Raw genomic sequence first — 27,444 nt, 5'->3', positions numbered from 1 at the left:
CGGAAAGCGGGTTTGTCAAACATGAGGGCGTTCCCTGCATGGCATCAGGCGAAAGGCAATGCAGCACCTTAAGAGTAGCTCCTCCAAACTGCTATTGATACATGCAGCGACGAGGATCCCCCTGCTATGGCGAAGTACCTTAACAGCGGTGCGTCTAGGCTGTCGGAGGCGCATCCCAATGCGGACATGGTGTGAAACAAGAGCCTAACCTCGCATGTCTGGCGAGTTCTGGGGAACGTCCAGGGATATAACATGCGTATTAATGGCTAGGTCGATCTGCACATTGCGAATAACGGCACCTTCTTAGCTCAATCCACTTCTGGCACGTTCAGGTATGGATGGCGCGCTTTTGTCAGTCGCATGGTGTTGATCTGCAAGTAGCGAGCGCCGTCGAGAGTTTGCTCTAGCGCGTCACGTTGCTGATGGGAACATTCCTGTGAGCACATGACGCAATAGAGATTAACCGACTATTTCGACGACGCCAACGCTGCGCACAGCAAATCTTTCATCAGAGTCGGAGCAAACTTGCCAATGTGGTAGGAATCCCGGTCAATCTCACGTAGCCGCACGTGGACGGGTACGCGGGAAGAGCACAGCTCATGCTGAGGTTGGTTTCACCTTGCGAGAGCAACCAGAGGGCGAGCGAGATAATGGGACTAGGTAATCTACACGATTGCTCTTGTCCGGTTTGCCAGCTATCGAGACTTCGTCGAGATGATATTAAGATGAGCGTTGGTGATATTGCACATTTGTGCACGATGCTCTCAGTGGATCAACAAAGTTCGAAGCGAACGTTAGCTCAATCCCGGCTCTCATCCTGTAATTGCCACGCGAGAAGCTGCCCCGGAACAAGGTTGGACTACGGCACGGCTGAACCTCGAACTCGCCAACGCGACCTGTGCTTTCATTTTTCATCTTTCATCGCTATCTCTCGAAAATCACTGCGGGGCTGCGACGGGCATATACTGCGCAAATCGACGGCATTCCGCAGGGACAAGACAAAGATAACCGGGATTTGAAGTATCGAAGCCTGCAGCAAGCAGCGCATGCATGTTGATTGTTTTACAGGTTGCAGATCAGGCACATGTGGGTTTATATCGCCTTCATTACGTCGTCTTGCAGCCACTGTGAGCGCTGCTCAAGATTCAACCCTAGGTGTTCTTCAAGCATCAGCGGCACACGCTCCTCTCGCTTCAGCCCGTGTGGCGGCTTGGTTCAGGGTAGCCACGTTTGAAGTGGCCTAGATGGCCGGGTTCCACGCATGATGAATGGCAGGCTCTCGAGTACCGTACCTAGTCTATCCGCCTTATACTGTCTGGCCTCGGAGACTCTGTTGCGCTTCCAGCTTCCCCGCTTCGGAATTCAACCACGATTCCACTGCGCGAGTCTGACAGACCCGAATCCCCCAAGGCCAGGGTGGGATAAGAATTGCCAAGCTTTTACAGGGTTTGTCCCGTGTTGTTCCTTTTTCTTTGCACCTGCTGGCTCATCACAAATAGTGCGCAGTAGTTGTACCTGCAGTTGCTCACAGGCCAAGCAACGGCAAGAAGGTTTTTTATTCTGATCACTTTGCAGCCACTCCCTCAAAAGGAAGAATCCTTCAAGAGGAGTTCGCAGGAGGAGCATGCTCTGTGGCTGCCCGAGCCGTTTCATAAAACTATCCTTGTCTTTTGTGGCTTCGAGCAGCATCCTACCGGCAAGTTCTATGCAACGTCCAGAGCATACAGGCGCTGTTTTGAAACCACTGCGATTGGTCACACACCCAGCATGAGCACACTACGATTGACACCAGCACCCTCCTTGACGGAAATGCAACCTACATCGCTGAAGAACTTACTTGAAGACTCGATTCGCAATCCGTCGGCATCGTTCCCCGCCTGCAAGTCACCATCCGAAGTCACGCCAAGCGATGCGGTGACGAGCAGGGGGGTCACCAGCACGAGCCTCTTTTCTTCCCAAAATCATTCGATGTGGCCCACATACGGCTACCTCCTTTCCTGTTCCTCTTTTCAAAATCGATTGTGATTGTGCTTTCTTTCGCAGCAGAACAAGCAACCGGATTTCTGCACCAAAAACAGGTGACACTTGCCCTGAATCGATGAACTTTTTTGGCCGTGTGTATGTTTAACCGTGATCTGTAATCAATCACCCGGTGACGTTGCCGTATCCGCCTTGGACTTTGTGCCAACAATACAGAGATTGCGCTCTTTACGCAATGTTAACGCCTCGTCAGGTTTGCTCAAGACTCAATCAAAGCGTGACGTTTTCGAGTCGTGGAACTGTTCGGCTGTATGTTAAGCGTGCCGCCGCGGCGTATAGCTTCTATCTTATGAACTAGGGTTGCCCTTCGGCCATATCTGCACTCACCTTACATAACATGTAGGAGAGTTAGACTTACCGGGCAGGGATTGGATCCCGACAAGCGATGAGGCATCAATACAGATGCCGACCTTCAAGCACCTATCGAACACCTTGGCTTGCATGGCATGACAAAGGTGCTGTCGTCACTGCGACGACAACAGAATCCGGCAAGGATGCGATCGATAGTTCGTGTGCAAACTTGCCACTGTGCGCACTGCGTAGCGATACGAGATGCTAGCCATCTTTGCATCGTGAGCCCGGATACAGACATCCGGACTACACATATACCCACCCACGATCACATCGTACGATAAAGTCATATATCATCGCGTGGACCATGACAATCGCCGGTCACTTAACGTCGACAATGTACAAACGGCTGGCGTCTCGAACCTAACTTCAGCAGCACGCCCCTTATAATTACCATTAAAGTGGCACATCTTAAATCTAGCTGTTGCAGACTCGGCAAGATACATGCCGTTTGGCAAGTAGAGTATTCGTCAGCATCCATGGTTACTGATAGGCAGCATCTGAGGATCTCAACATGAGAGTTCGCTACGCATCATAGCGACAAAGACATTCGCTCAAACTGTTGAGCATTCTGGCCAGGTTTCAGTTGTTACTGATGTTGTAGCTGTGACTTGAATGTTGGGTTTATTAGGCTTGTGATCGCTTATTCACCGTTGTGTCCTGAGTCGTGGGGAAGTAGGCAGCGGCATGCCGTTGAGGGAATGCCGAAACCGTTCACTCCCTGACCTTCTGTGCATGCCTGTTCTTACTGCCATTATGTGCGTCTTCGTTGTCGCAATACCTGCACCATGATCACGTATTGCCGACGACCGATACTATCTCTGGTTAGTACTCAGGCCTCGTGTCGAGGAAGCACCGATACCTGCGCCTGTGGTAATCCATCGCGTGTTGAGAGCTACTCTTTTCGCCTCCATGGCTATAACGATACCCAATTCAATACACGACTCGACGACAGGACAACCTTTTCGGGCGGGCTAAGGCAGTAATTATCTATACCAATCACTAGTTAGGATGTGTTACGAAGTATTGGCATGCATCCTCCGACTCCACCAACGCAAAAAGCTCCGAGATCCACACGTTTATATTGCCATTTGTCGATCATAGCAAGGACCAGGTCCTGAGAGCCATGCTAAACCATCAGTCCCTCACGCTGTTCACCGGAATCTCAGCCCCGATAACTCAGACGCAATACTCCCCCTCGGTGGACTGTGGCACGGTCCGGTACGCAATGCATACATCAGAGTTTGGCCTATTTTGACAGCATTACGTCTCCCGAAGGTTCCGCTATGTTGTCCTATACTGTGGCACGGTCCCGGTACACGATGCAGACATCAGAGTTTGACCATTCAACAGCGTTACATCTCCCAAAGGTTCTGCTGTATTGTCTGCATGCCGCGTCGGCACCGTGCTAGCCCGATGTTGATAGATTTTGTGTTCGATTGACCACAATGATAAGGTTTCCAGATGCGTGCAACAGACCTCCATGGTGTTCAGAGCCAAATTCTCAGAGTCGATCGAGAACATAGGGGATTGATCGCGTAGCTTCGTCGACTCGCCCAATTTGAAGATCGCGTAGATGCGAGAATGTCGTGAAGGACTTGACGAAGTATCTTATGTCACTCGACGCAACCACCCGTTCGTTGTCCTAATCGTCCATTGGATGCACCCGAGTGCAGTCGCATGGCTGCTTTAGCATTGACTGCGCCCGCTATATCCGTCCCCACCGCTCTGCCATCAACCGTCAATGCTGCAACTCGAAGGTCTAATTTGCCTTCAGCTGCTTTCCCCGCTCCGCAGACACTGATCACACGAAGTGGCTGAACACGAGGACTGTGTAGGAGCGTGCCGCACTCTTGACAACTCACCCTACACCAATCCAACACAGCCCTCAGATCCAACGGCCATGTGGATCCGACTTCATTGCAGATCCAACGGCCTCACAGATCGAACAGCCTCACAGATCGACCAGCCTTGATGCTGACAAAAGACTGACCACAGAACAAGCCCACATGCCGCACTTCACCGCATCCACCTACGCTACTCCTCATTTTGCAACCCCTCCCCCTCATCCGCAGACCACGGCCTCGCCCTGCTACAGCAACCGTCACACGTCCGCCCCGCGCCGACAGCAATCTCCGATGCCTGACGAGGCAAGTACAGCCTGTTCGGGCTAGAACAGGATAGCGGCACACAAATGAGACGTGCTGAGTATGTCACGGACCGCCGGGGTCCAGACAAGCAGTCTAGAGACTATGAGCCACGGGATCGGTGGGCCGTGTGGCGCTCTTGCTTAGCACTTCTGCGCTGCTGTGGCGCCGTGCGGGTTCCACACGGGTGAGCGGCGCGCACGGCGGGTCAAGAAACGCGTGTCTCAGGGCACGGCATGGGGGTGTTGGACAGTGGATAGGGGGAGAGGGGTGGTGGTGCAAGTAGGTGTGTTGCTTTACATATAGTACAGTGCGTTTAGGCTGGGGTTACACTTAGTCTTACAGAATGTGTACATGATATATCGCTCCTGGCGGAGGGAGGGCTTGGGACAGGCGCAGTATGCGCTCGCGATGCATCGGAGGTCTACTGCAGATCCTGGGTCCTTAGATGTGATTGGTATCCTCCAAAGCTGCCGCTGCAGCCGAGATGCTAAGCTTCTTGGTGGCATGCGCAAGGCTGTCTCAATGCCGCAGCTGCAAGCAGTAGGGCGAGCACTATCGCAACTCTACGCCCAGTCTGCCGACAAGAAGCGAGCACAGCTTTTCGTGCAACTTGTTCGTCTCCTCATTCTTGAGCGTGCGCTCTAGACTGCGGTAGTTGATGCGGTAGCACATGCTCTTGCGGCCAGTCTTGGGGTGCTCGAATTCATCCACTAGCCTAACGTCCTCGACCAGATCGCCGCAGACCTCGCGCGCAATCTCCATAACGTCGTTCTCGTGGAATGACGGGGTCGGAGGCGCAGGAGCAGCGGGCGGCACAATCGAGCTAGGTGCAGTTTTCGAGGGTGTTGTTGCCGGTGGTTGATTGTCGTGTGAAGCGGCGGCGCCCGCACCACCAGCCGCGTTCTTCTTAGCCTGCAGCCAAAAACTGACATCCTTGAAACACGCGGGGTATTTGCTGAATGGCACGAAGGTCTTGATGGGCCCTTGTTCGCTGAACTGGTTCAGAAACCTGCTGTCTTTGGACCAGAAGAGGCGAATGTCAGGAATAGAGTAGAGCAGCATGGCGATGCGCTCTAGACCAATGCCGAACGCCCAACCCACACGGTCCGGGACGGATGCATTGTTGAGAATCGGCTGGGACACAATGCCAGACCCTAGCACTTCAAGCCACTCACCTTGCCACCAGACCTCGAGTTCCCAGGATGGCGAGGTGAAGGGAAAGTACGCCTCGACCCAACGGATCTTTAAAGGCTCAGAGGACGCTTCTGGAGCGTCTGTAGCGGACTTCGCAGCGTTGAAAATCGTGATCACCATGTCTTCCAGACTGCGCTTTAGATGCGCGGCCATCGCCTCGACCTCGTCTGCTGAATGCGTCGCCTGGAGAGGATTGCGCTCAGCGTGAATGGTGGGATTCGGGTCTTCAACTACAACATCGTGCTTTGGGATCTTCTCAACGTCGGCCCAGATAATCTCTGCGAGGGACTTCCCTTCTTTTTCGGCCTGAGAGCGGTCCCATGTACGTGCACCTTCCATCTGATGGAACACGGGGTAGTGGGAACGGTCGACGGCATCGCGACGGTAGACATCTGCACTGATCAGGTAACCTTCTGATTCGTTTGCGCGAAAGGTGTCGGCCTGATGGGCTGAAGTGTGGGTGCGTAATACCGTCTCCTTGTTCAGATAGTAGGTATCAGTTCGATTCCGGCCAACGTGATCTGCGGGAAATCCTAAAGAGTCGAAGTTCTGGGCTGTGGAGACAATCGGGAATAGATCGTTGTGGGTTTTGTAGCCAGGAAAACGAGACTCGATGAGCTTGCGGGTGATGGTGAGGGGATGATTCGTTTGGAGATGTAGCTTTCGAGGTACGGCGTCAAGTATCGATGTTGGTGTGTTCATCCATTCATCAGTTTTGTAGGCCCTCCCTTCAACCGAGATCTCTTTGGGTGTTGCTAGCTCTTCTTAGAAATGTATCTTGCAGCCTCAATTTGACAGTACATGAAGAAAACAATCGAGTTGGAAAGGCCAGGACAACAACGGAGCCAGAAGTTGACCGAGAAGAGTGGACGTGAATGTCGGCACAGGTGGTGCCGAATGGGGCATCACATGACAGTTCACTCACCAGAAGAATTGCATCTTGTCAACTGCGCCTGCTGTGGACTAAATCGCGACGTCCGTATTCTCAATGGCGCACCTCGACTCCCATGGCGACACAACGCCCTCGACAGCCCAGCTATATACATTGTGCTGATGAACACCGCGGTTGGAGTTGGTCTTTCTTGCTCGGAAAACAGCAACATACGAGTGCGAGGCCCGACGCCAAGCGGGACCCGTGCCTGCATGGGCCATGGGTCGCGTACTCGGCTATGTCGCCGCGACTTAGCTGCACGTTTTTCCGGATGACGTGAATCCCTCGGCTGCACAACAACCACCGATATCAACACATTCTCCACTCTTCGTGCGCATTCCTCGGTGATAAGGTCGCGGGACCCATACGAAGCTACATGCAGTATTTGCGCAAGCTCTCTGTACAATGTCGGCCCTTAAATCGCAAAGAAGCAGCGCTGAGGTGAGGAAGAGCGAGGATGTAGTGAGCAAAGCAGTACACTATCCGTTCTGGTTTGGAGGGAGCGCGAGTTGCTGTGCGACGCTGTTTACACATCCGCTGGATCTTGGTAAGACCAATTTGTTCTGTTTAGTTGGAGCTCCACTGACTATTGCGCAGTAAAGGTATGAACGCCAGCCGCCGCACAAATGACGTCTAGCTCACAATCCCAGGTTCGGTTACAAACACAAGCGCCTGGCGGCGTGAAATTGAACATGTCGCAAATGTTTGCGCATATTGCAAAGACCGACGGCATGGGCGGTTTGTACCGCGGCGTACGTACCTCAATGGCTGTCTTCACGCGAGCCGTATTAACAATGTCGCCCAGCTCTCCGCCGCCCAGCTCCGCCAAATAACATACTCCATGACACGATTTGGCGTGTACGAAACGCTCAAAGACCGCTTCACCACCTCTGACACCAAACCCTCCTTCCTGACCCTCGTCGGCATGGCCTCGATATCCGGCTTCCTGGGCGGCTTCGCAGGCAACCCGGGTGACATTCTCAACGTACGAATGCAGCACGACTCAGCGCTGCCGCCCGAGAAGCGACGCAACTACAAGCACGCGCTCAACGGCGTGGTGCGCATGGCGCGCGAAGAAGGCGTCGCGTCGCTGTGGAAAGGCGTGTGGCCAAACAGCGCGCGCGCGGTGCTAATGACGGTGGGCCAGCTGGCGACCTACGATGGGTTCAAGGGCATGCTGCTGGCGCACACGCCGCTGCAAGATAACCTGACAACGCACTTCACGGCGTCGTTCATGGCGGGCTTTGTCGCGACGACGATCTGCAGCCCCGTCGATGTCATCAAGACGCGCGTCATGAGCTCACATGTGAAGGAGGGCGTTGTCAAGCTGGTCACGGATATCACGCGGCAAGAGGGCCTGCGGTGGATGTTCAAGGGCTGGGTGCCGAGTTTCATACGGGTTGGGCCACATACGGTGCTCACCTTCCTTTTCCTCGAGCAGCATAAAAAATATTACAGGCAGTTCAAGGGTATGGAGTAAGGAATTGCATTGGGATGACTGGTTTGAAGACAAAAGGAGAGATGTTTGCTTTCGAGTATACATATTATCAGATATCAGTGCGCAGGTGCGCATATAGCATATGCTGGCGTTTGGCGAGGTTTGTTAGCGAGCATTTGATCAAACGAGATCAGTTGATACAAAAAATGAAGGAGAAGATGCCTCATCATGTTCGTGCCTACGACATGGTGTATGATGTTGACTGCGCAGGATATCAAGGCCAAATACCGACTCGTGCACAAATATTGCCTGCCGCTGCGCAAGCATGTATCAGTTGGCATAGCGATCAGAGCAAGAATATGGGAATTCAGAAAGTGATCTTTTCGTGTTCTAGAGGACAATTATGTGCTGAACTAGAGTATGAACAACTAAGAAAACGGGCATCAAAAAGATGCTAAGAGAGATGGGCCCATGCCAAGGGAGAGGCTGTATAGAGCCTGAAACCATCAACGCCGTTACATGCAATGCTTCGTCCCATCCTATGCTACTTTGAACGCCCAAACAATAACCAAGAAAACAAACTACGCCTGCTCAGTGCATGAGCTCCACCGGCGGCCGCGAAGTACTGGTGTTCCTCCCCATGGCCTTTTCTGTCGCGATAGAACCCTCAACACCCTCCATCGCATCGGGAGTCAGCAACTCGGGGGTTTCTGTTGTGTCCTCGACCGAGATGGCGGGCAGCTCTGGCGAGTCACCGTGGTCCTCTGGGTGGTAGACAACCAGTGTGCTGCCCGTCCGCCGCCTGGTGATGGGCGAGTACCCAGCATCTGAAATGGGCGAGTCGAGGTCGTTGTTGGGCCTTGCGTGTAGCTTTGCAAGTGCTTCTGCAAGGTCCTCGGGGTGCACAAGCGTGTTTGGCGCGTCCTCATTCCTCATTTCCCAGCCCATGGGCGGGCTGGGCGGCGGGCTGATGAAGAAAAGCTTATCGCTCTTGGGCAGAGGCAAATGTTGGTCGGTAGGGTTCATGGGTGTATTGATGCCGAAGTAGACGCGGATGCGGTATCCCATAAGAGTCTCGCCGTCGAGCGTTTGGCGGATAGTGATGGCATCGGAGGTGTTGAAAAAGGAGACGACGATGCGCTTGAAGGACTTCAACGGCGCCCATGTGTGGACTTTTGCGTGTGCGTCGATGGTCTGGCGGATTTCTGTGAGGGTGGCGGGTTGGAAGATCTCGGGCGCAAGGAGGTTCTGGTACGGTCAGTTTTGTTTCTGGGGAGGTCAAAGAATATACATACTGTGATAATCAAGGTATTTGAAGGTGGCGAAGGCTGCACGAGAGGCGGCAGATCTGAGAAGTCGAGGGAGAGTGGCGACTTGCTCCGCGACGATGCGCGTGAGCGCGAGGGTGAAGGAAGGGTAGCTTGCATGTTTGTGGAGTACAGATGTTCTGTGGTGGTTGCAGTGGTGAGTGGAAGAGCGAGGCAGACTATCGGACTTATATCACCAGAGCAGTGGCGTGGAGACGTTCCAGCGCCCGCATCCGTCGTGCGCGGTCGACTTGCTTCTGCGATGGGGCAGTGCAGTCAACTGCCAAGACCGTGCAAAGCGTCCGAATTCTGGAACCCCCCGCGGACTGCTTTGCTCTTCGTCCGCTGGTCTGGGCTGTTTGCATAGCCTAGCAGCACTTTCCCAACGCTATTACTGCCGTCGAGTCGGCTGCTACGCGGCGATGTTTGACGCGCCGCTGGCCGAGATGCTGACGCAGGTGCACCAGCATTGCCTCGCTGAGGATATGGATCACGGACTCACAACTGAGCCCCGCACATTGGTCGACTGCTGCCCAGAGCAGCCTTGTAAGTCGCTGAATCAAGCATTGTCCTCAGGTCTCTAGTCTGGCGTCGGCTTACCCCGGATGCTGCACAGCATCTGCTCACGGGAGTCGTTCTCTTCATCGTGTCTTGTGTACTGGGCAGGCAGATTTGTGAGTGAGTGTATCATGACGATGGAAGCCGTGCCGCGTGCATGTATTGGGCTACCGCGTGCGATACGGTGGCTGCGCGCTCCCCCCACGTGTAGATCTTACAGGCGCATTTGTACATAGCCAAGGCGCTCTTCGCATACTCGTTCGCAGCACTCAGGTCAAACCCAGACAGGCAGGTCTGGAGTCTGTAAGTGATACTCGGTCTAGTCAGGGCTGTTTGGCAGCACCTGCTCGTGACAAATGCTTGTCGGCGAGGCTATCATCAACTCCTATGGCAGCTCTTGACTGCAGACTCGACGATCACCACACTGTGTCTCGAGCACCTTGTTTGACCCCGGAATCGGCTACCACGTTGTTGTGAATAGCTCCAAGCGATCATAGGAACTTTTCTCCGGAAAAGACATTGTGTGTGGATCAGAGACATAAAACAACGTAGTTCTGCCAGACTCGTACCACACACACGTCTCAGGAGCATTGTGTTTTACCATGCCACGGCAACGGAGAGACATACCGAGAGCACAGCAGGGTCCAGCCGAAGTGCAAAAGGCCGGGCAGGCATTTTGCGAGACCCCGATAAATGTTCACTTGAAGTTGACAGAAAGACCGCAAGACAGGGGATGAGGCTGAGTGTGGCGCACGTGGCACGGGCCTTGCCCTTTGAGCTCTATCACTTCAAAGACAACCGCAGATCCTAGCTGCACCACGTACCCACTTACCCACATACACGCTGCTCTCCACCGCCCGCCGCAGTCGCGTCGACACTCTGCCACCTCCTTAATACCCCTCTCTTCCACGTCGACGCGTCAATACCAGCCTGCGATGGATTACGACACCGAGGGCGGCGCAATCAACGTGCGCTTCTTACAGGTACACCGCCCGCTTTGCCACGCCAGCGGAGTCACGGCTAATACAGTCATGTGTAGGCCGACAACCAGCGCGCGCAGTTCATCGTGCAAAATTTCAACCTCGAGACCGCCAACTCGCTGCGGCGAGTGATGCTCGCTGAGATCCCGACCATCGCCATCGACGTCGTCGAAGTCCTCGACAACACCTCCGTCCTCGCCGATGAGTTCGTCTGTCACCGCCTTGGCCTTGTTCCCCTGTCATCGAGGGGCGTGGAGGACCTGTTATATTCGCGCGACTGCGACTGCGAAGGCTACTGCGACAACTGCTCGGTCATCTTGACGTTGAACGCAAAATGCACGGGTAGCGAAATCATGAAGGTGTATGCGCGGGATTTGGTGATCGAGAGCAACAGACCCAACGACGAAGTTGGGCGGCCAGTGATCGTGGATCAGGAGGGCACAGGCAGCTGTATAGTGAAACTGCGGAGAGGGCAGGCCATTCACATGCGCTGTATTGCGAAGAAGGGTATCGCAAAGGAGCACGCGAAATGGGCGCCGTCTTCAGCCATAGGCTTTGAGTACGACCCGGCGAACAAGCTGCACCACCTCGACTACTGGCACGAAGAGGACCCTGAAACAGAATGGTATGGCATACTCCTTCTTTTGACTATGTTCGCGCATCCTAACCAAGTGTAGGCCCAAGGACGAAGAGCGCATAAACCTCGACGGCGGTCCAGCCAACCCCGACGAACCGTTCGATTACAACGCTGTACCATCCCGCTTCTTCTACGATGTTGAGACTGTAGGCGGCCTCGACCCAGATCAGATTGTCACAAAGGGCATCTCAGTACTCCAGACAAAGCTGGCAGAGGTGATTCGAGAGTTACAAGGAGGCGTAGGGCCGGAGGGCGCAGGCTTCGAAGGCGCGCAAAGCCCCACAATGAACGGAGGCTATGGCGGTGGACCAGACGCGGGATACACAACACCCGGGTATGGTGGCGCGAGTCAGTGGGGAGGCGCAGGCGGTGCGCAGGGCGGAACGACACCATACGGTGCGACGCCTTACGGAGGGTCTGGCTGGTAGAACGTCGATATACGACATTGCATGGGCGGCGTTAAAAAAGGATCAAAGTTGGTGGAGTGCTGGCCGTAGGACATGGGGATGGACATGGGATGCTATCTCCTTGAATAAGACTGAGCAGCGCATCTATATGTAGTACAATAGACTTGCGCCAACAAACATTCTTGAACTACGAAGTCGCTATCTTTGCAGCATGAGTCGACAGCACGACAGTGAACTTGACAATAGACATCGAGCGACACACAGCATTCATCTCAATTTAAAGATCTACTGGAATCACTCAACGCGTTGTTCCTGAGCTCGAGGATTTTCGTGACGCGCTAGCGATGGACCCACCCTCCTTATCCCTGGTCGCTGACAATTGGCTCGCTTACTGACTAAGCATTGCACCTGTGAATATTGAACTCCAAAGTTTCTCCCGACCTCAGCACGACCAGCCTACTAACGTTGCAGCACATCGCCGTCCCGCGACACCGCCGTCAAGATGAAGCTCAACATCTCCTACCCCAACAATGGCACCCAGAAGCTGATCGAGATTGAAGACGACCGCAAGCTTCGCGTCTTCATGGACCGTCGCATGGGTCACGAAGTCCCCGGCGACTCCGTCGGCGACGAGTTCAAGGGCTACATCTTCCGCATCACCGGTGGAAACGACAAGCAGGGTTTCCCGATGAAGCAGGGTGTCATGCACCCCACCCGTGTCAGGCTCCTGCTCGCCGACGGTCACTCGTGCTACCGCCCCCGCCGCACCGGCGAGCGCAAGCGCAAGTCCGTCCGCGGCTGCATCGTCGCCATGGACCTGTCCGTCATCGCCCTCTCCATCGTCAAGAAGGGTGACGCCGACATTCCCGGCCTGACCGATGTCGTCCACCCCAAGCGCCTCGGCCCCAAGCGCGCCACCAAGATCCGCCGCTTCTTCGGTCTCAGCAAGGAAGATGATGTGAGTTCTCTCATAGCTTCTTCGCCAGCCGGTGTCCCCCTGCTGCGAGTCTGGGTTCTGCGCGCGCTCGCGAGCAGACTCGTTCTCGCGGCGGTGACCGGCTGAGTCTGGGCTACACGTTAGGTCTGCATGCATGTGTACTAATCGAGCGTAACTAGGTCCGCAAGTTCGTCATCCGCCGCGAGGTCCAGCCCAAGAAGGAGGGCGCGAAGCCCTACACCAAGGCCCCCAAGATCCAGCGTCTGGTCACTCCCCAGCGTCTGCAGCACAAGCGCCACCGTGTCGCACTCAAGCGCCGCCGCGCAGAGGCTTCCAAGGACGCCGCCGTACGTTTCTCCATATTTGCGACTATACACATCAGAGCACTAACGATACACAGAGCGAGTACGCCCAGATTCTGTCCAAGCGCATCTCCGAGGCCAAGGTCTCCCACGAGGAGGCCCGCAAGAGGCGTGCCTCTTCCATGCGCCACTAGATTTCTACTACTGGAGGTGTCATGATAAATGATGAAAAGTCGTGAATGTTTACTTTGGCGTCGGCACGAGAACAGGGTGCAGACTTCGTGCTTCTGGAAGCATGCTCCGGGATTTTAGGCATGGGCGTCTCATACCACTGACTGCACAAGGCAGTTGTCTTCAATGATACAATTGCATTACTTCACGATTTGAACCCCCCTTACTGTGTGCTGTGGACTGTGCTCGTACTAAGCATCCCACTGATTAATGCTTTACCCATGGTCCAACCTACCGCAAAGTCTTACCGAATAGTCGTACCCGGTCTCTCGATCCCATGCTGCACATCCAGGATGTCGCTTCCAAGCAATCCTGTTTTATCTCCTAACAGCCCTCCAATACTATTACCAACACGTCCCCCAGTCCAAATCTCATGGAACCTAATCGCCATGTCGCTCGCTGCAACAACTAGACACCCATCCTCTGATCTGTGTCGACCCCACAATTCGTCTTCGCCTGCTGCCCTCTCCCCACTCCCCACACCAGGCATACTCATCGGTCCACCTGGGAACGCCACCGCACACAGCGCACGGTTCTCATCCCACCACGGCACGGCAACGACTTGCTCGCAACTCGGCCATGCAAATACTGCGATGCGATACGGATGCTCTGGCTGCGCAAAGCCGAAAGTAGCCGCGATTTCACGCCTTGTCTGACTCCACACAAGACTTGTGACTTGGGCAGCGCAGTCAATCGTCGCAAGACATGCGCCTGAGCGTGTATGGTAAAAGTGAATGCAGCGATCATTTGAACCGCCGCCGACGGCAACAAGACCGCTATGCCAAGGACAAAAGGCTATCGCTTTGACAGCAGCGTTCAGGACCCATTTCTGTTTTGATGCTGTGTGAGGAAGGTGGAGAACAGGGCTTGAGCGGTTGGTGACTGTGTAAATAGACTCACCGGTTGGGCCCTCCCGGACGTCGAGGATTGCGGAGGTATCTGAGTTGGTAGGCGACTGGAGCATTCGTTTGGATTCGAAGAGAAAACAGTTGTTGTCGTTACCTCCGCTAGCAAACATGTCGCCGGTTGCAGACCATGCCAGTCCGCAGATCTGCTGGGTGTGTATGGTCATACGGGCGAGTAATGTCATGGCTCCGTGCCAGCCGAAAAGCGCGCTCTGTGTTTCTGATGGCCATTCGATACTGTATAGATAGATGTGCCCAACTTCATCCCCGACTAGTAGTTCCTCCGTTGCCACAGTGATCGCCCTATCTCGAAGCGATGGGCGCTGTACGGTAGTCGGTCTGAATGAGACACATGATACTGGTTTTGGCTGTGTAGCATTGAACCTGGGCTCGAAACCGAAAGGGCTCCAGAGCCCGATGCGACCATCTGCTCGCCCCACGGCGAGGATTGCTTGTCCACCTTGTGTGGATGAAAAATCGAGAGAAGTGATGTGATGAGTGTCTGGTTCTGAGTCTGTGGGAACAGAGTTGATCGATTCAGGGGTCTTTACGCCGTCTCGTTCGGACCACAGATGTACGAAATTTCCAAGTCCCACCGCGAGATATTTGGCGGTAGAAGAGTACGCAAGCAAGGTGCAGTAGTAGTCGTCCCGCAATTGAGGCGCGTCGAGAACTGTAGGCTATGTCAATACGTTTACTGTCCCTGATGTGCGCATGACATATCTGAAAGGCAAGATCGGCACAGGTCTACGGGTCTTTTGACGAGGCCGTCGCGAAGCTTAGGGTTTTTGTCAGCAGTCAGCTTCATGAGACATAGCGAGGTAAAGAACCGACGCGGCTGGATATCATCGTGGGCCCAAGCGCTATCTCTCCATACATGCGGATTCGGGAACTGTGTTACGTTGGATCGTGTGCCGGGTCGGTCGAATCGTAACGGCGTATGGTAAAGAATTCGATCTGTCTGATCAACGTCCAGAGCCAATGCCAGGCGCCTCTCGTATGCCTCTAGTTCAGCCTCAGGATCCGCTCGGTTGAGAAATGTTGATGTGTAGAGGGGTGCCATGGTACCACTTCCAAGCATACCCCCATTGCCTGTAGAAACTGCCGCTACCGTGTCGCTCACCGCGGAAGATCCGCCGACGTTCCACACAGCACCAGCGCTGATCTGGCGTGCAGTTGTTGTAGGAGAGCTGCTCCTCAACCTGGAGTATGGACTCGGGCGACTCCCAATAGTCCTTCTTGCGATAACTGTATAAGCCTCTCTCAACCCTCGAAGTTCAGCGCTGAGGCGATCGCTCCTGCGCACTCGACGGCTGAAGGGATCACCACCAGCACGGTGTCCGCGATGGGAGATTTGTTCACGCTCGATCGGTTTGTTCAGCTCGAAGCTCTCGCGTGTGACTGCGGGCGGACGCCGGCAATGGATGAAGCGATCCGGAGTACTTACCTGTGACTTGCGTGGGGAGGATAGCAAGCCACCACGCGAAACCCATTGACTGGGTCTTAGGGGAGAGCTCGATGATCTAAGCGGGGTCCCAACAACCCTCGCAGGGGGTCTGGAATCTTTCACGAGCTGATCAGAACAGTGACTGGCATTAATCTCGGTCGGTGTCGTTGGTGGAGTCGCGTACCGTGCAACGAGAGCGTCTATGGAGCTATCGGATGAGCTACGATAGCTTCTTCTTCGCTTGTTGCGACCATCGAGAGGTGAAGAGGGTCTCGAGAAATCAAGCGAAGGTATACAGGAAGGCTTTACAGTTTCAGTGTGGTCGACCGCGGCGGGTGAAGAGCGATTGGTGAGACGAGCAGCGGTCAATGACCGTTGAGAAGGTAAGCTATCGAACAAAGGTAGAGTTCGTTTCGCAGGTGATTCCTCGATCAAGGCTGAAGAGATAGGGTCGCGCGTGGGCGAGAGAATTTCTGGTATTGAAAGTGTGCCGAGTTGAGACGCGAATTTCAGCTTTGTAGGAGAAGGTGGGGGAGTGAAGAAAGCATCGTCATGCTCAGGTCCAACATTTCGAAAGAACAAACAGCTTCGAATTTTGCGGGGTGACCCTGGGGTCCTAGGTGACGACCAGCCTTCTGTACTGATAGTTTTGGCCGGCGACAGAGGCGGTGTGGTGTAGCCAGACTCGGACGGAGTCAATTCATCATCCGTGGTGTACATATCGAGAGTCACTGAGGGTTAGTATTCGAACGCACCGGTGTCGGTCAGCACATATCGAACCAGCGATGTTCTGATATTTTGACGTATGAATGGTGGCGGAGAGGAGTGGTGCGACTGGTCGTAGCGTCCACCTGGACGACCTTTCGATTCGTCGTTAATGCTGCTCGGTTAGTCGTATAGCAATGATTGATGATCTTATAGGATTGTGCGAGTGCTAGGTTGATGTTGTCTTGGGGATTGCAGCCTTCCAGGAAAGTGTTGTGGGGGAAGGCATGGTGGGGCACATGATTTCGCGCCATCGCAGTTCGAGGCAGCCGCATTCACAACACCGATCTGAAGACGTGATGGCAAGTGTGAGTTTGATCCTGCAAGAAGGATGGGGCGACTAAGCTTATCGTTTTCTAGCATGGGATATCGCGTGGCTCAGGTCCTGTAGTCCGCTCGGAGGAAGCGCGGCAGAAAGAGCTGCAGCAAATCGAGGCGTACAAGGATCTGTCCGATCTTGTGAACACGAAGGTAAATCGCGCTGCAGACTGATCAAAACTCCTTTCTGACTTACCATGCTATCAAGGTGATAGAGAAGCAACACACAACTGAAGTTCTGGGACACATCACGAAGCTCCTAAATGAGAATCCCGAGTACTACACAGTCTGGAACCACCGAAGGCGGGTATTGATCACGTTGGTCACTGAGGAAACACAGTCACCAGATGACTTGCTGCAGGGAGACTTGCAACTGACCTTTGTGCTGTTGCGTAAGTTTCCCAAATGCTACTGGATCTGGAATCACAGGGACTGGCTGTTACAGAAGACGGAATCATTGCTGGGGGCAGATGCAGCATACAAGCTCTGGACCGGAGAGTTACAATTGGTGAACAAGATGCTACATGCTGACAGCCGCAACTTCCACGCCTGGGGCTATCGACGCATTGTTGTCTCGAAGATTGAGCGGTTGGTGCCCTCCACGAATGAGTGTGCAGACACAAGCTCAAGCCTTGCGCAATCTGAGTTTGACTACACCACCAAGATGATCAAATCCAATCTGTCCAATTTCTCTGCCTGGCACAATCGCGGCCAGCTCATCCCTCGAATCCTCCGCGAGCGCAATGCAGACGCAAAGGCACGCCGCACTTTCTTAGCATCAGAGCTGGAGCTCATTTGCGAAGCGATCAACACCGACCCTTTTGATCAATCTATATGGTTTTACCACCAGTATCTGATGACAGCTATTTCTCCTCTCTGTCCTCCAGACAGACTCATTGTCCAAGATTTGACCAACGGCGAGCGGCAGAAGTATTACGAGAATGAGATGGAGTACATCACAGAGATTCTGGAGGACGAAACAGACTGCAAATGGATATACGAGGGTCTGCTCGGGCTTGCGGAAGCGTATCTGGAGGTCGATGCGGGGACTGGAGGAGTTACGACGAAGGACATGAGGAGATGGCTGGCGGAGTTGAGGCGCTTGGATAGCTTGCGGCGGGGTCGCTGGGAGGATCTGGAGAGAAGGCTGCGCCTGTGAACGCACATGACCGCGCATCGCTTATCAAGGCTTCTTGGTGTGCTCCGGTGCTTCATGTGCGACAGCTGGAGCAGCGGGCACTGAATCCTGTTGTGGGCTCTTCTTCCAAGCCCAGAAACCCAAAGCATCGGACCATGAGCTGGCAGCTGGTTTTGTCTCTTCCTTGACTGGGGATTGCACCGGAGCGGACGGTGGCGTGACGGTCGTCGCAGCGGACGCGATTGCTGTTGGACTCTTACTGCTTGCAGCTGCAGCAGCAGCTACTTCTCTGCATATGTTGATTAGACGAAGTCGGACAACATATATTACACAAGTAGCTTACCGGTTGTACTCCTCTGTGAGCCTGTTCATCCTCTGCGCTTTGAGCTCCTCGCCAAAGGTCGCCATGCCAATTGCAATGCCGGAGACGGTTGCTAAGGCGATTGGAAGTATGCGTCCTGCCATTTTTGCTCTTTCGTGTTGCTCATGCAAATGTCTGATGTTGCTGATCAACGGGAATGGATGACGAAACCAGCCAGCAAAAAGTTCGGCGGTCCCTCACCGACACGCTAGCCGACGCGTCGAGCTCCCAGCATGGGCGCCTGCCTTGACCCCACATTACAACCCCAAACGACATGCAGACGTGGCCAAATGTCCGAATGGCGCCAGAGAGGATTTGTCCAGGATTCAGATGAAGAGGACGAAGGGTCCCAGCTTGAGAGCCAACACTCAAAGCAAGATGTACGCTTAAACGGACGCGTCGAACGCGTTCGTGAGCTTTCAGAAGCGCAGTATTTGGATGAGGATGTGGTTGCACAGGCTTCGACAGACGCAGGAAGGGTTACTGCAGCTGTGAACCAGCTATTCGGAGCGTACAGAGAACCTTCGATCAATCACACACCTCAAAGACACGCCTTACCCAGGCCGCCATCGCTCTCCCCGTTCACGCCTCTGGAAAAGCCGAGCCTGCGAGCAGAGTGCTCCGAGAGCCCAGATCCGCTTCAGAGTTCGCCGAGTGTGAAACGTCGGTCACAGACATCTGCTGTATCGCCGCAATCGCATCGTTCGCCGACTCATCAGCGGAGCTCTCAAGAGGAGATACAGCTTCGCGCTTACGCCCCGCCCTCCCAGCTTCTTGGCGAGAACGAGAGGCGAATATACAAGGAGGCGAATGCAGTTGCGATTCTCGGTGAGTTTGGGGTTGAAACTCTTTCAGAAAACTCGGAGGATGAGTTGAACATACATCGAGAGTCGGACGAGGAATCATGTTTATCCGACTATCCTTCAGATCTGTCAGATACAGAACCCCGGCCAGTAGTCGCATATGCTGCGCCCCATCGACGGACTGCTGTTCAAGTGGTAATTCCATCCTCGACAGCTCTCCAACAGCAGCTAGCACAGGAAGAAGCCCGGCAACGCCAGTTTCGACAACGGAAGCCGATCCAGCTGCATCCGTATGTGCTGGAGGGCGAGCGCTATCGCAGAGAGGTGCAGAGTCGAGGCCTCAAGCCCGTCCCACGCCAGCGGTCTCCGCTGCGGAGACAGGATCACAATGACGCCGAGATGCAAGCAGAAGAGTTCGATCCGTTTGAAAACGGTCCAAGTAGTTCTCTCGATCCTGAAATCTTTGTCTCCACTCCTATTGCCCAACAAACAGGGAACGATCAGCGGAATAGCTCGATTAGACGGCCAAGACCAACCCAGGTCCAACGTGGGTCTCCGGCTATCCAGCTACGTGTGCCAAAGCCGGCTAAGAAGAGGAGGCTCAATGGGTCTCTCTCTCAGGCTTTAGCAACACCAACAAGGGCATCTGAGCGTAGCATTGCTCCTGTAGATATCTGGTCGATCCCTCCTAACTCTCCGCCATACTCCAGTAGTCCACCCTTGAATGCACTCTTAGACAAGCTGATCTCAACAAGAAACGTCGACAACTTACCTACGCCGTCCAATTCTTCAACGTTCCACGACGAACCTCCACCACTCCCTGATTCAGACTCTGACGCTGTGCCCCGCAGCGCACAGAGATCTGGAGGGGGGTTGCGCCGGCCAATCAGGGTTATACTCAGTGATGAACCGTCGTCCGACTCAGACGCGGCTAGTAGTGCATCTGAGCAAGCAGATGGCGAGCTACAGAAAGTCGGCAAGAAAATCAAAGGAGTTCTTCCAGCATCTTGGCTTCGGATTGACCGACAGGCCCAGGAACGACGACAATCGCTCGCTCGCCAACGAGTGCGACAGAGTGCCACTCATTCTCCTGAGCCAACAGAACCTCAGCGTGGCGTAGCAAAAAGAGTCGTTAAACCGTCTAGACGTCCTTCCGGACTTGCTCGAACGTTTCCATCCCCGGACGACGTCGTGGTCATCTCCGACGAGTCAGACCAGGAACCCGAAGCTACTGTTCATCGTCCGGCCAACAATGCGCAAGACTTGACTGAAGACGCAACCTCCCTGGCTGCTATGTTTGACGATCGCTATGCCGAGGCTTTCGATGATCTCGCAAGTATGGAGCATGATCGATTGCCTTTACCGACTCTTGGAGGTTCTGCGGCTAAGCGAAAGCGACAGCCAAAGATCACAGACGTCTTGGGAAACGCAAAGAGATCAAAAACCTCGAGATCGACCGTGCTACCTAAGAGTATTCGTCCTTCGAAGCTCACATCTGGCTCCTCTACGCGGAAAAAGCAGGTCGGTCCGAGAAGAGCACGTACCCCCCTACCAGCTCTCAGTATTGTGGACGTCGAGCTACCTCGAGACGTGCCCCAATTTCTCAAGCTTGCAATGCGAGCTGCACGCCGAGATGTCGACCAAGCTCGTCAAAGCCCCCATCGAAAGCATATCCTGCTACATACAGCACAGGATACGAGAGACGCGACTGCTACTCTTCAGCAGTGGCAGCAGGGTCTACTGCAACCTGCAGTCACGCCTAACACCAATCAAAGATGTGGAAATCGCCTTCCCTTGGCAGACACAACAGAAAATCGGCAGCGAGGATCACGATCGAACAATCCCAGCAAGGATAGTGGAGCCAACGCCACTATCGACCTTGTATCATCGACGTCGAAGTCACGGCCACATGTGCGCAAGACGGTGGCTTCCGCTCTCCAGGTGCTCCAGAGGTCCTCGAATGTTGCTAGCAAGCCACGTCGACTGGAACATGTAGCAAAGCCCCATAAAAGGTCGGAAGAGGTGGTCCGACATGGTGGAGCTCCTTTAAGGACCGCGCAGCTTGAGGGCGACGAGAGAAATTTTGGTCGTAGTCATCGCAAGATAGCGTTCCAGAAGGGTCTACACCGTGTGAATCTGCAGTCTGGTATCCATCAAGATCCCAAACAGCGCTTTCTGAACCCACAGCTGGCGCGATTCCTTGCTGATGATGATGCTGTACTCCCGCCACTACCAACGGCCGCAGAAGCAGGAGAGTATCGGAGTGACAGCCCTACAGGCGTCAACACTGCGATAACTGTACCTCCGATGCGTCTCAAGCAGAAGCTTCAAGCTACACGTATTGACATCGACGCGCGAGAATATCGACAACCAAGTGAGCCGGAGTTTGAGCCTACCTCTGTAGTTCCGACTGTGGTTCTGAGTGAAAGTGCACCCACAGAGAGGAGCGGAGATCAACTGCTCGGACTTGGGCTTTTCGGCACACGTTATCCGATTACCTTCGACATAGCGCCACTGAAGAGTGATACCTACTTTCATTCAGATACTTTCGTCGGCTCGGAGGATCTGCGACGAGCATTGTCAATTATCGACACTCGCGATATGGACGACCCTACAGGGTATTGCGTAGTCTCGCATGGCCCGACGACCATCAGGTGCGGGCCGTGGAGCGACGAAACTTACTCGCAACTGTCCGAGCTACTGACGACAATTCTGCCAGCACTGGTCGACGGTGGTGACAAAGTCTTGAGTGGAGCGTCTGCAATCGATGCCTTGACGTCTATAACGATAGTCTTGCGAGCGTTAGCTGCCTACATCAGCGGCCATCTGAGCTTTTCGGACCCAATCGACCGAAAGGATTTCGCGATAAAGATGCAGTACCTTTTGCAAGCTACATTCAATCGGCTCTCCATCATACACACGTCTGAACGCGAAACCCAAGCATTACCAGAGCAAACGGAGATCATCTGTCGCGTACTGAGTTACTTACTCGTCATTGGCACGCAAGTTCACCATATCGCAAAGCATGTTGTGGTGCCCGACCTCGATAAAGCAAGACTCTTAGACACCATCAGGGACATCTCCAGACTTTTGGTCAAAGGCATGACTATGAGAACCAAAAGGTTGTTCGACTTCCATGAAAAGAACAGGCTCCACAGAGAGCGTGAAAATGGTATCCAAGGTCAGGACATCCTTGTTGAGAGTATCGTCATATCTATGCATGCACTCGAGCTGCTCAACACGCCTTCCCTGGGTTTCTGGGACTTGGTCAGCCATGAGCTCTCGTCAGAGCTCTCTTCTGCGTACCAAGTGCAAGCCTTCGACAACGTTTGGGCGACACTCATGTCGCTGCTCCCCTTCATCGAGTTTGATCTGTCCGGTATTCCTGATCGTTCTCGTCTTAGGGCTTTCGACAAGGACAACTGGGGTTGTGTATGCATCCTTTTGAAACGAATCCTAGCATTGTACTCAAGCACATCCTCGCACGGTACTTCCCTCAACGAGTACATCCGCGCCAACCTTACAAGATGCTACGTACTCATCAACGACTGGCATTGGAAACGCCCCGAGCAGATTCTCAATGTTATCTTTGATTTCTTTGGTAAGCATGGGTTGAAGTCACTCCGACGCGAGCCTGTCACTGGCTCAGCAGCTTTCTTGCGTAATTTTGTAGCGGCAGGCAGCATGACCCTCGCATCCAACGAGACCTCTTTCCACATCGCGCTCAAGTGTCTGGCTACGGGCTTGCAAGGCATGGCCAATGCATATCCGGAAAAGAAGTTGCTCAGCTTCGTATTTAGACGCATACCCAATCATGGCCGTACATACCCAAAGGACCAGCCACTCGATGAGGAAAGCTTGACCGCCTTGCGCAACCACCACGACCTGTTGTCTACGCTTTACTGTGCAGTTCCACCATCGTGCCGTCCAAGGCTAGATCTTTGTCGCGACCTGGTAAGCCATGAGACTTCCCACCGCGAAGCATGCAGGGTTAGCGTGCGTGCATGGGCGAACTTGACAACTTTCCAATTGTCAACGGACGAGACGTATGCAGTTGCAAAACCGTTTGCCCTCTGGTACAAGGACATCATGCACCAAACATTGAAGCAGTATCGACTAGCCAAGACCGAAGCTGAAGAGTATCTCAAGTCTGCAGTGCTGGATGATAAATCTGGAGTTGTAGCCAAAATGGTAAAGCAGACGATGGAAAAAAACCAGGAACAGGTCATCGCCACGTTGCGCGATAGTATTGCAGGCATGAAGCACGCTGTCCAATGTGCCACGGATTCATCAAGCCTTGCGTCATTCCTAGCCGACTCCGACATGATACAGCTGCTGGAGCTCCCGCACTTGGAGGATCTCCGGCTTCTCAACGTTATCCGGGATACTCTATCAGTCCTTAGACAATATGCATTGATGCAAAGAGCCCAGGTCCGGCAGCCGGAAAGCCAACCAAGGAGCGAGGAGAGTCAAGACTACGGCGATTTCCCAGACCTGGACGATCTGGACGATGTTGATGAATTGCAAACTATCCAGACAGCGTCTGTAGCTCAGTCTTCGTGCCTCGACTTCGTTCAAGGGCCTCTATGGCATCTGATTTCCAATGCTTTTGGCGCCGAACGTTCACCAGACGACAATCTTCTCTTAGACTGCATCGACGTATGGGTTCTTATTGCGGGCGATCAAGTCTCAGGTGGTGGTAAAGACTGGTCAGCTTACATTGCTTCCTTTAGCCAGGTCTCCTGGCAACAGTTGCGTCCTACCGAGCAGACGAGGAAGTTCGGTCCTTACTTCATGGCAGCTTTGATCGCTCGTGACCCTGCCGTTTATCACGAGCATCGACAAGAGTTTTTGACTGCTCTACTGCTTTGCTTGGCAGATCGAGAATCGATGCTCAGATTTCAGCATCGACTTCTGAGTGCTATTGTAACTGCAGATGGCGGCCACCCCCTGTTGAAGAACCTTCCATTCTTCAAAACCGAGGAAACTGGACTCTGGGACATTACGGCCGACACTCTACGATTGAGGCGCCTCGCACTCATCTCAAGCCTGCTTTCGAACATGCGAGAGCACGTATATACTACGACTGTGCGAGAGCCGGCATACGCTTCCCAATTGAAGACCCAATACGCGGCGATGCTGCAGGAATTTATGACCAGGCTACGAAGCAATTATCAACAGTTGCAACAAGGAGGCGAAGTAGCCGGAGCATACGTTGATTTCGTCCAAAAGATTGTTCGGTTTCTGAAACAGTATACGAGCGATATCTGTCCCGTTCTGAACTTCTTCACCGACTCGGTGGCCTTCCCGTTGCCATCCACAGATCCCTCGTATGTCGTTGGTCGGCTCTGCGGATACGCGCCAAAGGCACAAGACTTGGGCACTGCCAAACAGTTGTCGTGTTTCATACAGACTGTCGCGCAACAAGCCGCAGCCGACAATCAACAAGTTTACCTTAGGAGCCAGCTTACCACAGCACTATGCACCGACGAAGCGCCCATTACTGACCGAGTGGCATTACGGACCGTGCTGCTCCAGGGCATCTTCCCAGCTTACATTGAAGGCGCATTTGCCTCACGCGTTGGTCACCTCATCGCCAGACCCATTCTGCAATGTTTGCCAACCGTGCTCGATGAGTCGATATATGACCTGCGGGTCCATCAGATCGAGTCCTTGTCAATGACCATCGGAAACATTCGTTCGATTGCGCATGCCTTCATTCGCGGCACAGAACATTTGAAAGGCGATGCCTCCCTCCTACAGCAGCCAAGTATTCTGAACGGCTTGGTATACATGTTCGAAACCGCAATGTCAATAGTTCGGCTGTTGGACTACATGATGGACCGGACCGTGAGGACCGCGGAATACAAGAGGCCGCCATTGATCACCTACCTATGCGATTTAAGTGTGTATATCGCGCAGATGGTCACAGGCACAATTCCACTCGTCGTGCCTTCGTTCCGCGGAGATGCAGATGCAGCATTGTCCAGTGCACAATACTCCGATGTTTTGTCATTCTGCACAAGGGACCTGCAAAGCAAGATGGGGTCTGTATGGGGCGATGACCAAGACTCGATTTGGTTTGGCCATGGGCGAGCTAGGAAAGAAATCGTGTGCGATGTGGAATCGGCTGAGAATGGAAAGGCGAGACTGTTGAATACTCTTCAAAGGTTTCAGGAGACGCTCGGTGACGGGCCTGTGGGACTAAGTATCGAGGATGACATGATTGTTTAGCATGTAGACATCAGCGCATTTAGCGGCATTCGGGGCGTTACTGCATGGTATGATAATGACCAATGATTACACCACGACTTCTGATCATTACCACACTATCCTCAATCGCAATGTCTTGATCACGAGAACTCGCGTCTTAGCCGTGTAACCCGGGGAGCTATGTGTCAATCAGCTATCCTATCTTTCTTAAAACCCCCGCTTTCTCAGTCCATACCTATCCAAAGTATCAATTGATCATCTATCTTGCGATTCATCACAAACAATGCCTCCGAAAAAGAAGCAAAGAACGGGTAAGGACACGAGCGTGGCAACGCAGCAAAACGAGAATCAAGAAGAGCCACGTGAAACCGAAAGCTCAGCGGCTCAAGAATATGCCACCAGTGACAAGGGTAGTGACGAAGGTGGCTCCAGTCCAAAACTTCGTGACGCAGGTTCTCCGTAGCCATTGTGTGGAATGCGTCTAACTATTGCAGACAAAAACTATCCTCGATTATGAGTACATCGGAATGCACTGCCCACGCTTCGACGTTGAAGCCGAAGCGCGCTCTCGTGGCGAGACGACAACGAAGACGACGAGGACGAGGATGAGGACGACGAAGATGACTTGTACGGGAAGGGGTTTGATGCTGAGGAAAAGGCTGGTGTAGTACTGGAGCCTTCCAGAGACCACCCGGAACACAAATGGTGCATCATGTGGGAAGGGTTCAAGATGTGCATGGATTACGTCAGGAGGAGCAAGTACTGTTGCCCTGATCTTTTTGACATGTACATCACGAACGATTTCGAGGGGTACGGGTACCAGGAGCTGATTGAGAACTTTATGGGTGTTCGCTGCGCTTATAATCTTGATGGGATGAGAATTTTGACATTGAACAGGTTGTCGCTTTTGATGGATCACTAAAGAAAAAGGATGAGGACGCTCTGAAGCGCACCTGGGCCATCGTCAGCGCACTCAGCCTCTGGTTGAATGAGGTTAATCAGCGCCCGCTCATGGGTCAGTACTCGTCCAGACCTTGCTCGGCAGAACAAACAGCTCACAGTACACAGGCAACGAAAATGGCGAGAAGACCCAAGCAATCATCGAACTGATTGGCTACACACTCCTGCGCGGCCTCGCAGCTCTGGACTTCGAGGGGCAGGTAAAGCCAGACACCGACTTCCTCGATGTTCCAATTGTGATCACCTCCCTCCTCGAGTTTTCTGACAGCCTCGAAGACTACGGCATCGACGCTGAGGCACTTGAGTGGCGCCCCCACGCTGCGGCTTATTTCAAGAAGGGTGGGTTTGCGATTGAAAAAGGCGTTTTCGCTGCGAAAAAGGTCCTTGAATCGGCGAACGGCGGATCTGAGGCCAGTCTCGCCAAAAAGGGAAAGGATCCATGGGGCTGGGATAAGTTGGTAAAGAAGTACACGCGCACGTTTTGTACAGGAAAGATGGGGGGTACCAAGTACGATATCACGAAGATGAGCAGGAAAGAGAGGGCAGGCCATGCCTTCGACCACAAGAACCCCCTGGCAGATATTAGTGACAAGGACTTGAAGGAAGGAGTTTTGGACTTCGCGTAGATGGTTAGCTTTCGACAGCTCTTTGAAAATTACCAAATGGATCGTGATGAGAGCGCACATGAACCGGTGCTGATCGTTGAAACACTGTTCAACCCTGTTTTCTAGACATGGTTACCACCAATCGCACCTTGGGCGCAATGACATAGCAGTATGATGGCAACTGGGTAGAGAACATTCCAAAATATTTGTTGTCTGCTCCAAGTTTCGGTTCGATCCGAACAATAACGCTACGCGCTGCTCCAGGTCACGTCAGGCGATTGCCCGTCATGATCCCCAGCTCATCACAGCATTCAACATTGTGACTGAGCACGTGCGGAGTACACCCCGGGGCTTACTAGCGGTTCGATGCGCACTATGTTGAGTTTGTCGTCAAACCTGCTTCAAGGATCAAACTCAACATCGCACAGCGGCTACGAGCCTTTCCTCCGAGGCTACAGAATCCTGC

General features: G+C 53.5%; 10 protein-coding genes across 10 annotated transcripts; 6 read left to right on the top strand and 4 right to left on the bottom strand.

Moving 5' to 3' along the window:
- Window positions 1-4,829: 4,829 nt before the first annotated feature.
- On the bottom strand, window positions 4,830-6,545 carry C7974DRAFT_38528 (phenylalanyl-tRNA synthetase mitochondrial precursor). The gene has a single exon (XM_046140935.1). The coding sequence runs from the start codon at window positions 6,435-6,437 to the stop codon at window positions 5,094-5,096; it is 1,344 nt and encodes a 447-aa protein (XP_045994160.1). The 5' UTR covers window positions 6,438-6,545; the 3' UTR covers window positions 4,830-5,093.
- Window positions 6,546-6,941: 396 nt separating this feature from the next.
- Window positions 6,942-8,490, top strand: C7974DRAFT_401048 (mitochondrial carrier domain-containing protein). Its single transcript, XM_046142565.1, has 3 exons — window positions 6,942-7,236; window positions 7,317-7,418; window positions 7,472-8,490. Exons 1-3 carry the CDS (start codon window positions 7,072-7,074, stop codon window positions 8,144-8,146), a joined length of 942 nt encoding a protein of 313 aa, XP_045994159.1. The 5' UTR covers window positions 6,942-7,071; the 3' UTR covers window positions 8,147-8,490.
- An 80-nt stretch (window positions 8,491-8,570) lies between these two features.
- On the bottom strand, window positions 8,571-9,682 carry C7974DRAFT_38547 (calcineurin binding protein-like protein). The gene is made up of 2 exons (XM_046140953.1): window positions 9,400-9,682; window positions 8,571-9,352 (listed from the first exon to the last, which is right to left on the bottom strand). Exons 1-2 carry the CDS (start codon window positions 9,529-9,531, stop codon window positions 8,696-8,698), a joined length of 789 nt encoding a protein of 262 aa, XP_045994158.1. The 5' UTR covers window positions 9,532-9,682; the 3' UTR covers window positions 8,571-8,695.
- A 1,050-nt stretch (window positions 9,683-10,732) lies between these two features.
- C7974DRAFT_38515 (DNA-directed RNA polymerase) lies at window positions 10,733-12,060 on the top strand. The gene is made up of 3 exons (XM_046140924.1): window positions 10,733-10,952; window positions 11,009-11,574; window positions 11,627-12,060. The coding sequence occupies exons 1-3, from the start codon at window positions 10,905-10,907 to the stop codon at window positions 12,012-12,014; spliced, it is 1,002 nt and encodes a 333-aa protein (XP_045994157.1). The 5' UTR covers window positions 10,733-10,904; the 3' UTR covers window positions 12,015-12,060.
- Window positions 12,061-12,444: 384 nt separating this feature from the next.
- C7974DRAFT_401040 (40S ribosomal protein S6-B) lies at window positions 12,445-13,616 on the top strand. Its single transcript, XM_046142564.1, has 3 exons — window positions 12,445-12,951; window positions 13,110-13,277; window positions 13,331-13,616. Exons 1-3 carry the CDS (start codon window positions 12,496-12,498, stop codon window positions 13,424-13,426), a joined length of 720 nt encoding a protein of 239 aa, XP_045994156.1. The 5' UTR covers window positions 12,445-12,495; the 3' UTR covers window positions 13,427-13,616.
- Window positions 13,282-16,535, bottom strand: C7974DRAFT_441461 (meiosis-specific APC/C activator protein AMA1; the record flags this gene model as incomplete). The annotated part of the gene is made up of 2 exons (XM_046145363.1): window positions 13,282-15,041; window positions 15,203-16,535. The coding sequence occupies 2 exons, from the start codon at window positions 16,533-16,535 to the stop codon at window positions 13,708-13,710; spliced, it is 2,667 nt and encodes an 888-aa protein (XP_045994155.1). The 3' UTR covers window positions 13,282-13,707.
- Window positions 16,536-16,863: 328 nt separating this feature from the next.
- C7974DRAFT_401035 (uncharacterized protein) lies at window positions 16,864-18,402 on the top strand. The gene is made up of 3 exons (XM_046142563.1): window positions 16,864-16,888; window positions 16,941-17,051; window positions 17,107-18,402. The coding sequence occupies exons 1-3, from the start codon at window positions 16,880-16,882 to the stop codon at window positions 18,055-18,057; spliced, it is 1,071 nt and encodes a 356-aa protein (XP_045994154.1). The 5' UTR covers window positions 16,864-16,879; the 3' UTR covers window positions 18,058-18,402.
- C7974DRAFT_416205 (uncharacterized protein) lies at window positions 18,082-18,501 on the bottom strand (the record flags this gene model as incomplete). The annotated part of the gene is made up of 2 exons (XM_046143965.1): window positions 18,082-18,325; window positions 18,380-18,501. 2 exons carry the CDS (start codon window positions 18,499-18,501, stop codon window positions 18,082-18,084), a joined length of 366 nt encoding a protein of 121 aa, XP_045994153.1.
- A 721-nt stretch (window positions 18,502-19,222) lies between these two features.
- C7974DRAFT_401032 (Mus7/MMS22 family-domain-containing protein) lies at window positions 19,223-25,876 on the top strand. Its single transcript, XM_046142562.1, has 2 exons — window positions 19,223-25,591; window positions 25,649-25,876. The coding sequence occupies exon 1, from the start codon at window positions 19,600-19,602 to the stop codon at window positions 25,432-25,434; it is 5,835 nt and encodes a 1,944-aa protein (XP_045994152.1). The 5' UTR covers window positions 19,223-19,599; the 3' UTR covers window positions 25,435-25,591; window positions 25,649-25,876.
- Window positions 25,697-27,198, top strand: C7974DRAFT_427094 (uncharacterized protein; the record flags this gene model as incomplete). Its single annotated transcript, XM_046144550.1, has 4 exons — window positions 25,697-25,872; window positions 25,969-26,260; window positions 26,311-26,428; window positions 26,482-27,198. 4 exons carry the CDS (start codon window positions 25,697-25,699, stop codon window positions 26,997-26,999), a joined length of 1,104 nt encoding a protein of 367 aa, XP_045994151.1. The 3' UTR covers window positions 27,000-27,198.
- Between the last annotated feature and the right edge of the window lie 246 nt (window positions 27,199-27,444).

This window comes from Boeremia exigua (genome assembly GCF_020726555.1).
Source record: "Boeremia exigua strain MPI-SDFR-AT-0100 chromosome Unknown C7974scaffold_10, whole genome shotgun sequence".
In the NCBI taxonomy this organism is placed as follows: domain Eukaryota; kingdom Fungi; phylum Ascomycota; class Dothideomycetes; order Pleosporales; family Didymellaceae; genus Boeremia; species Boeremia exigua.
Note: the sequence above shows the minus strand (reverse complement) of the source record. Positions and strands in the feature narration are given on the sequence as shown.

Excerpts from the sequence above, each read along its gene's own strand:
- C7974DRAFT_401040 (XM_046142564.1), top strand. The coding sequence starts at position 12,496 with ATGAAGCTCAACATCTCCTACCCCAACAATGGCACCCAGAAGCTGATC. Across the intron at positions 12,952-13,109 it reads GTCTCAGCAAGGAAGATGAT|GTCCGCAAGTTCGTCATCCG; the intron begins GTGAGTTCTCTC and ends GAGCGTAACTAG. Across the intron at positions 13,278-13,330 it reads AGGCTTCCAAGGACGCCGCC|AGCGAGTACGCCCAGATTCT; the intron begins GTACGTTTCTCC and ends AACGATACACAG.
- C7974DRAFT_401035 (XM_046142563.1), top strand. Across the intron at positions 17,052-17,106 it reads CCGATCTTGTGAACACGAAG|GTGATAGAGAAGCAACACAC; the intron begins GTAAATCGCGCT and ends CATGCTATCAAG.
- C7974DRAFT_38547 (XM_046140953.1), bottom strand. The coding sequence starts at position 9,531 with ATGCAAGCTACCCTTCCTTCACCCTCGCGCTCACGCGCATCGTCGCGG. Across the intron at positions 9,353-9,399 it reads CAAATACCTTGATTATCACA|AACCTCCTTGCGCCCGAGAT; the intron begins GTATGTATATTC and ends TGACCGTACCAG.
- C7974DRAFT_401032 (XM_046142562.1), top strand. The coding sequence starts at position 19,600 with ATGCAAGCAGAAGAGTTCGATCCGTTTGAAAACGGTCCAAGTAGTTCT.
- C7974DRAFT_401048 (XM_046142565.1), top strand. The coding sequence starts at position 7,072 with ATGTCGGCCCTTAAATCGCAAAGAAGCAGCGCTGAGGTGAGGAAGAGC. Across the intron at positions 7,237-7,316 it reads AGACCAATTTGTTCTGTTTA|GTTCGGTTACAAACACAAGC; the intron begins GTTGGAGCTCCA and ends TCACAATCCCAG. Across the intron at positions 7,419-7,471 it reads TGGGCGGTTTGTACCGCGGC|CTCTCCGCCGCCCAGCTCCG; the intron begins GTACGTACCTCA and ends AATGTCGCCCAG.
- C7974DRAFT_38528 (XM_046140935.1), bottom strand. The coding sequence starts at position 6,437 with ATGAACACACCAACATCGATACTTGACGCCGTACCTCGAAAGCTACAT.
- C7974DRAFT_38515 (XM_046140924.1), top strand. The coding sequence starts at position 10,905 with ATGGATTACGACACCGAGGGCGGCGCAATCAACGTGCGCTTCTTACAG. Across the intron at positions 10,953-11,008 it reads TCAACGTGCGCTTCTTACAG|GCCGACAACCAGCGCGCGCA; the intron begins GTACACCGCCCG and ends AGTCATGTGTAG. Across the intron at positions 11,575-11,626 it reads GAGGACCCTGAAACAGAATG|GCCCAAGGACGAAGAGCGCA; the intron begins GTATGGCATACT and ends AACCAAGTGTAG.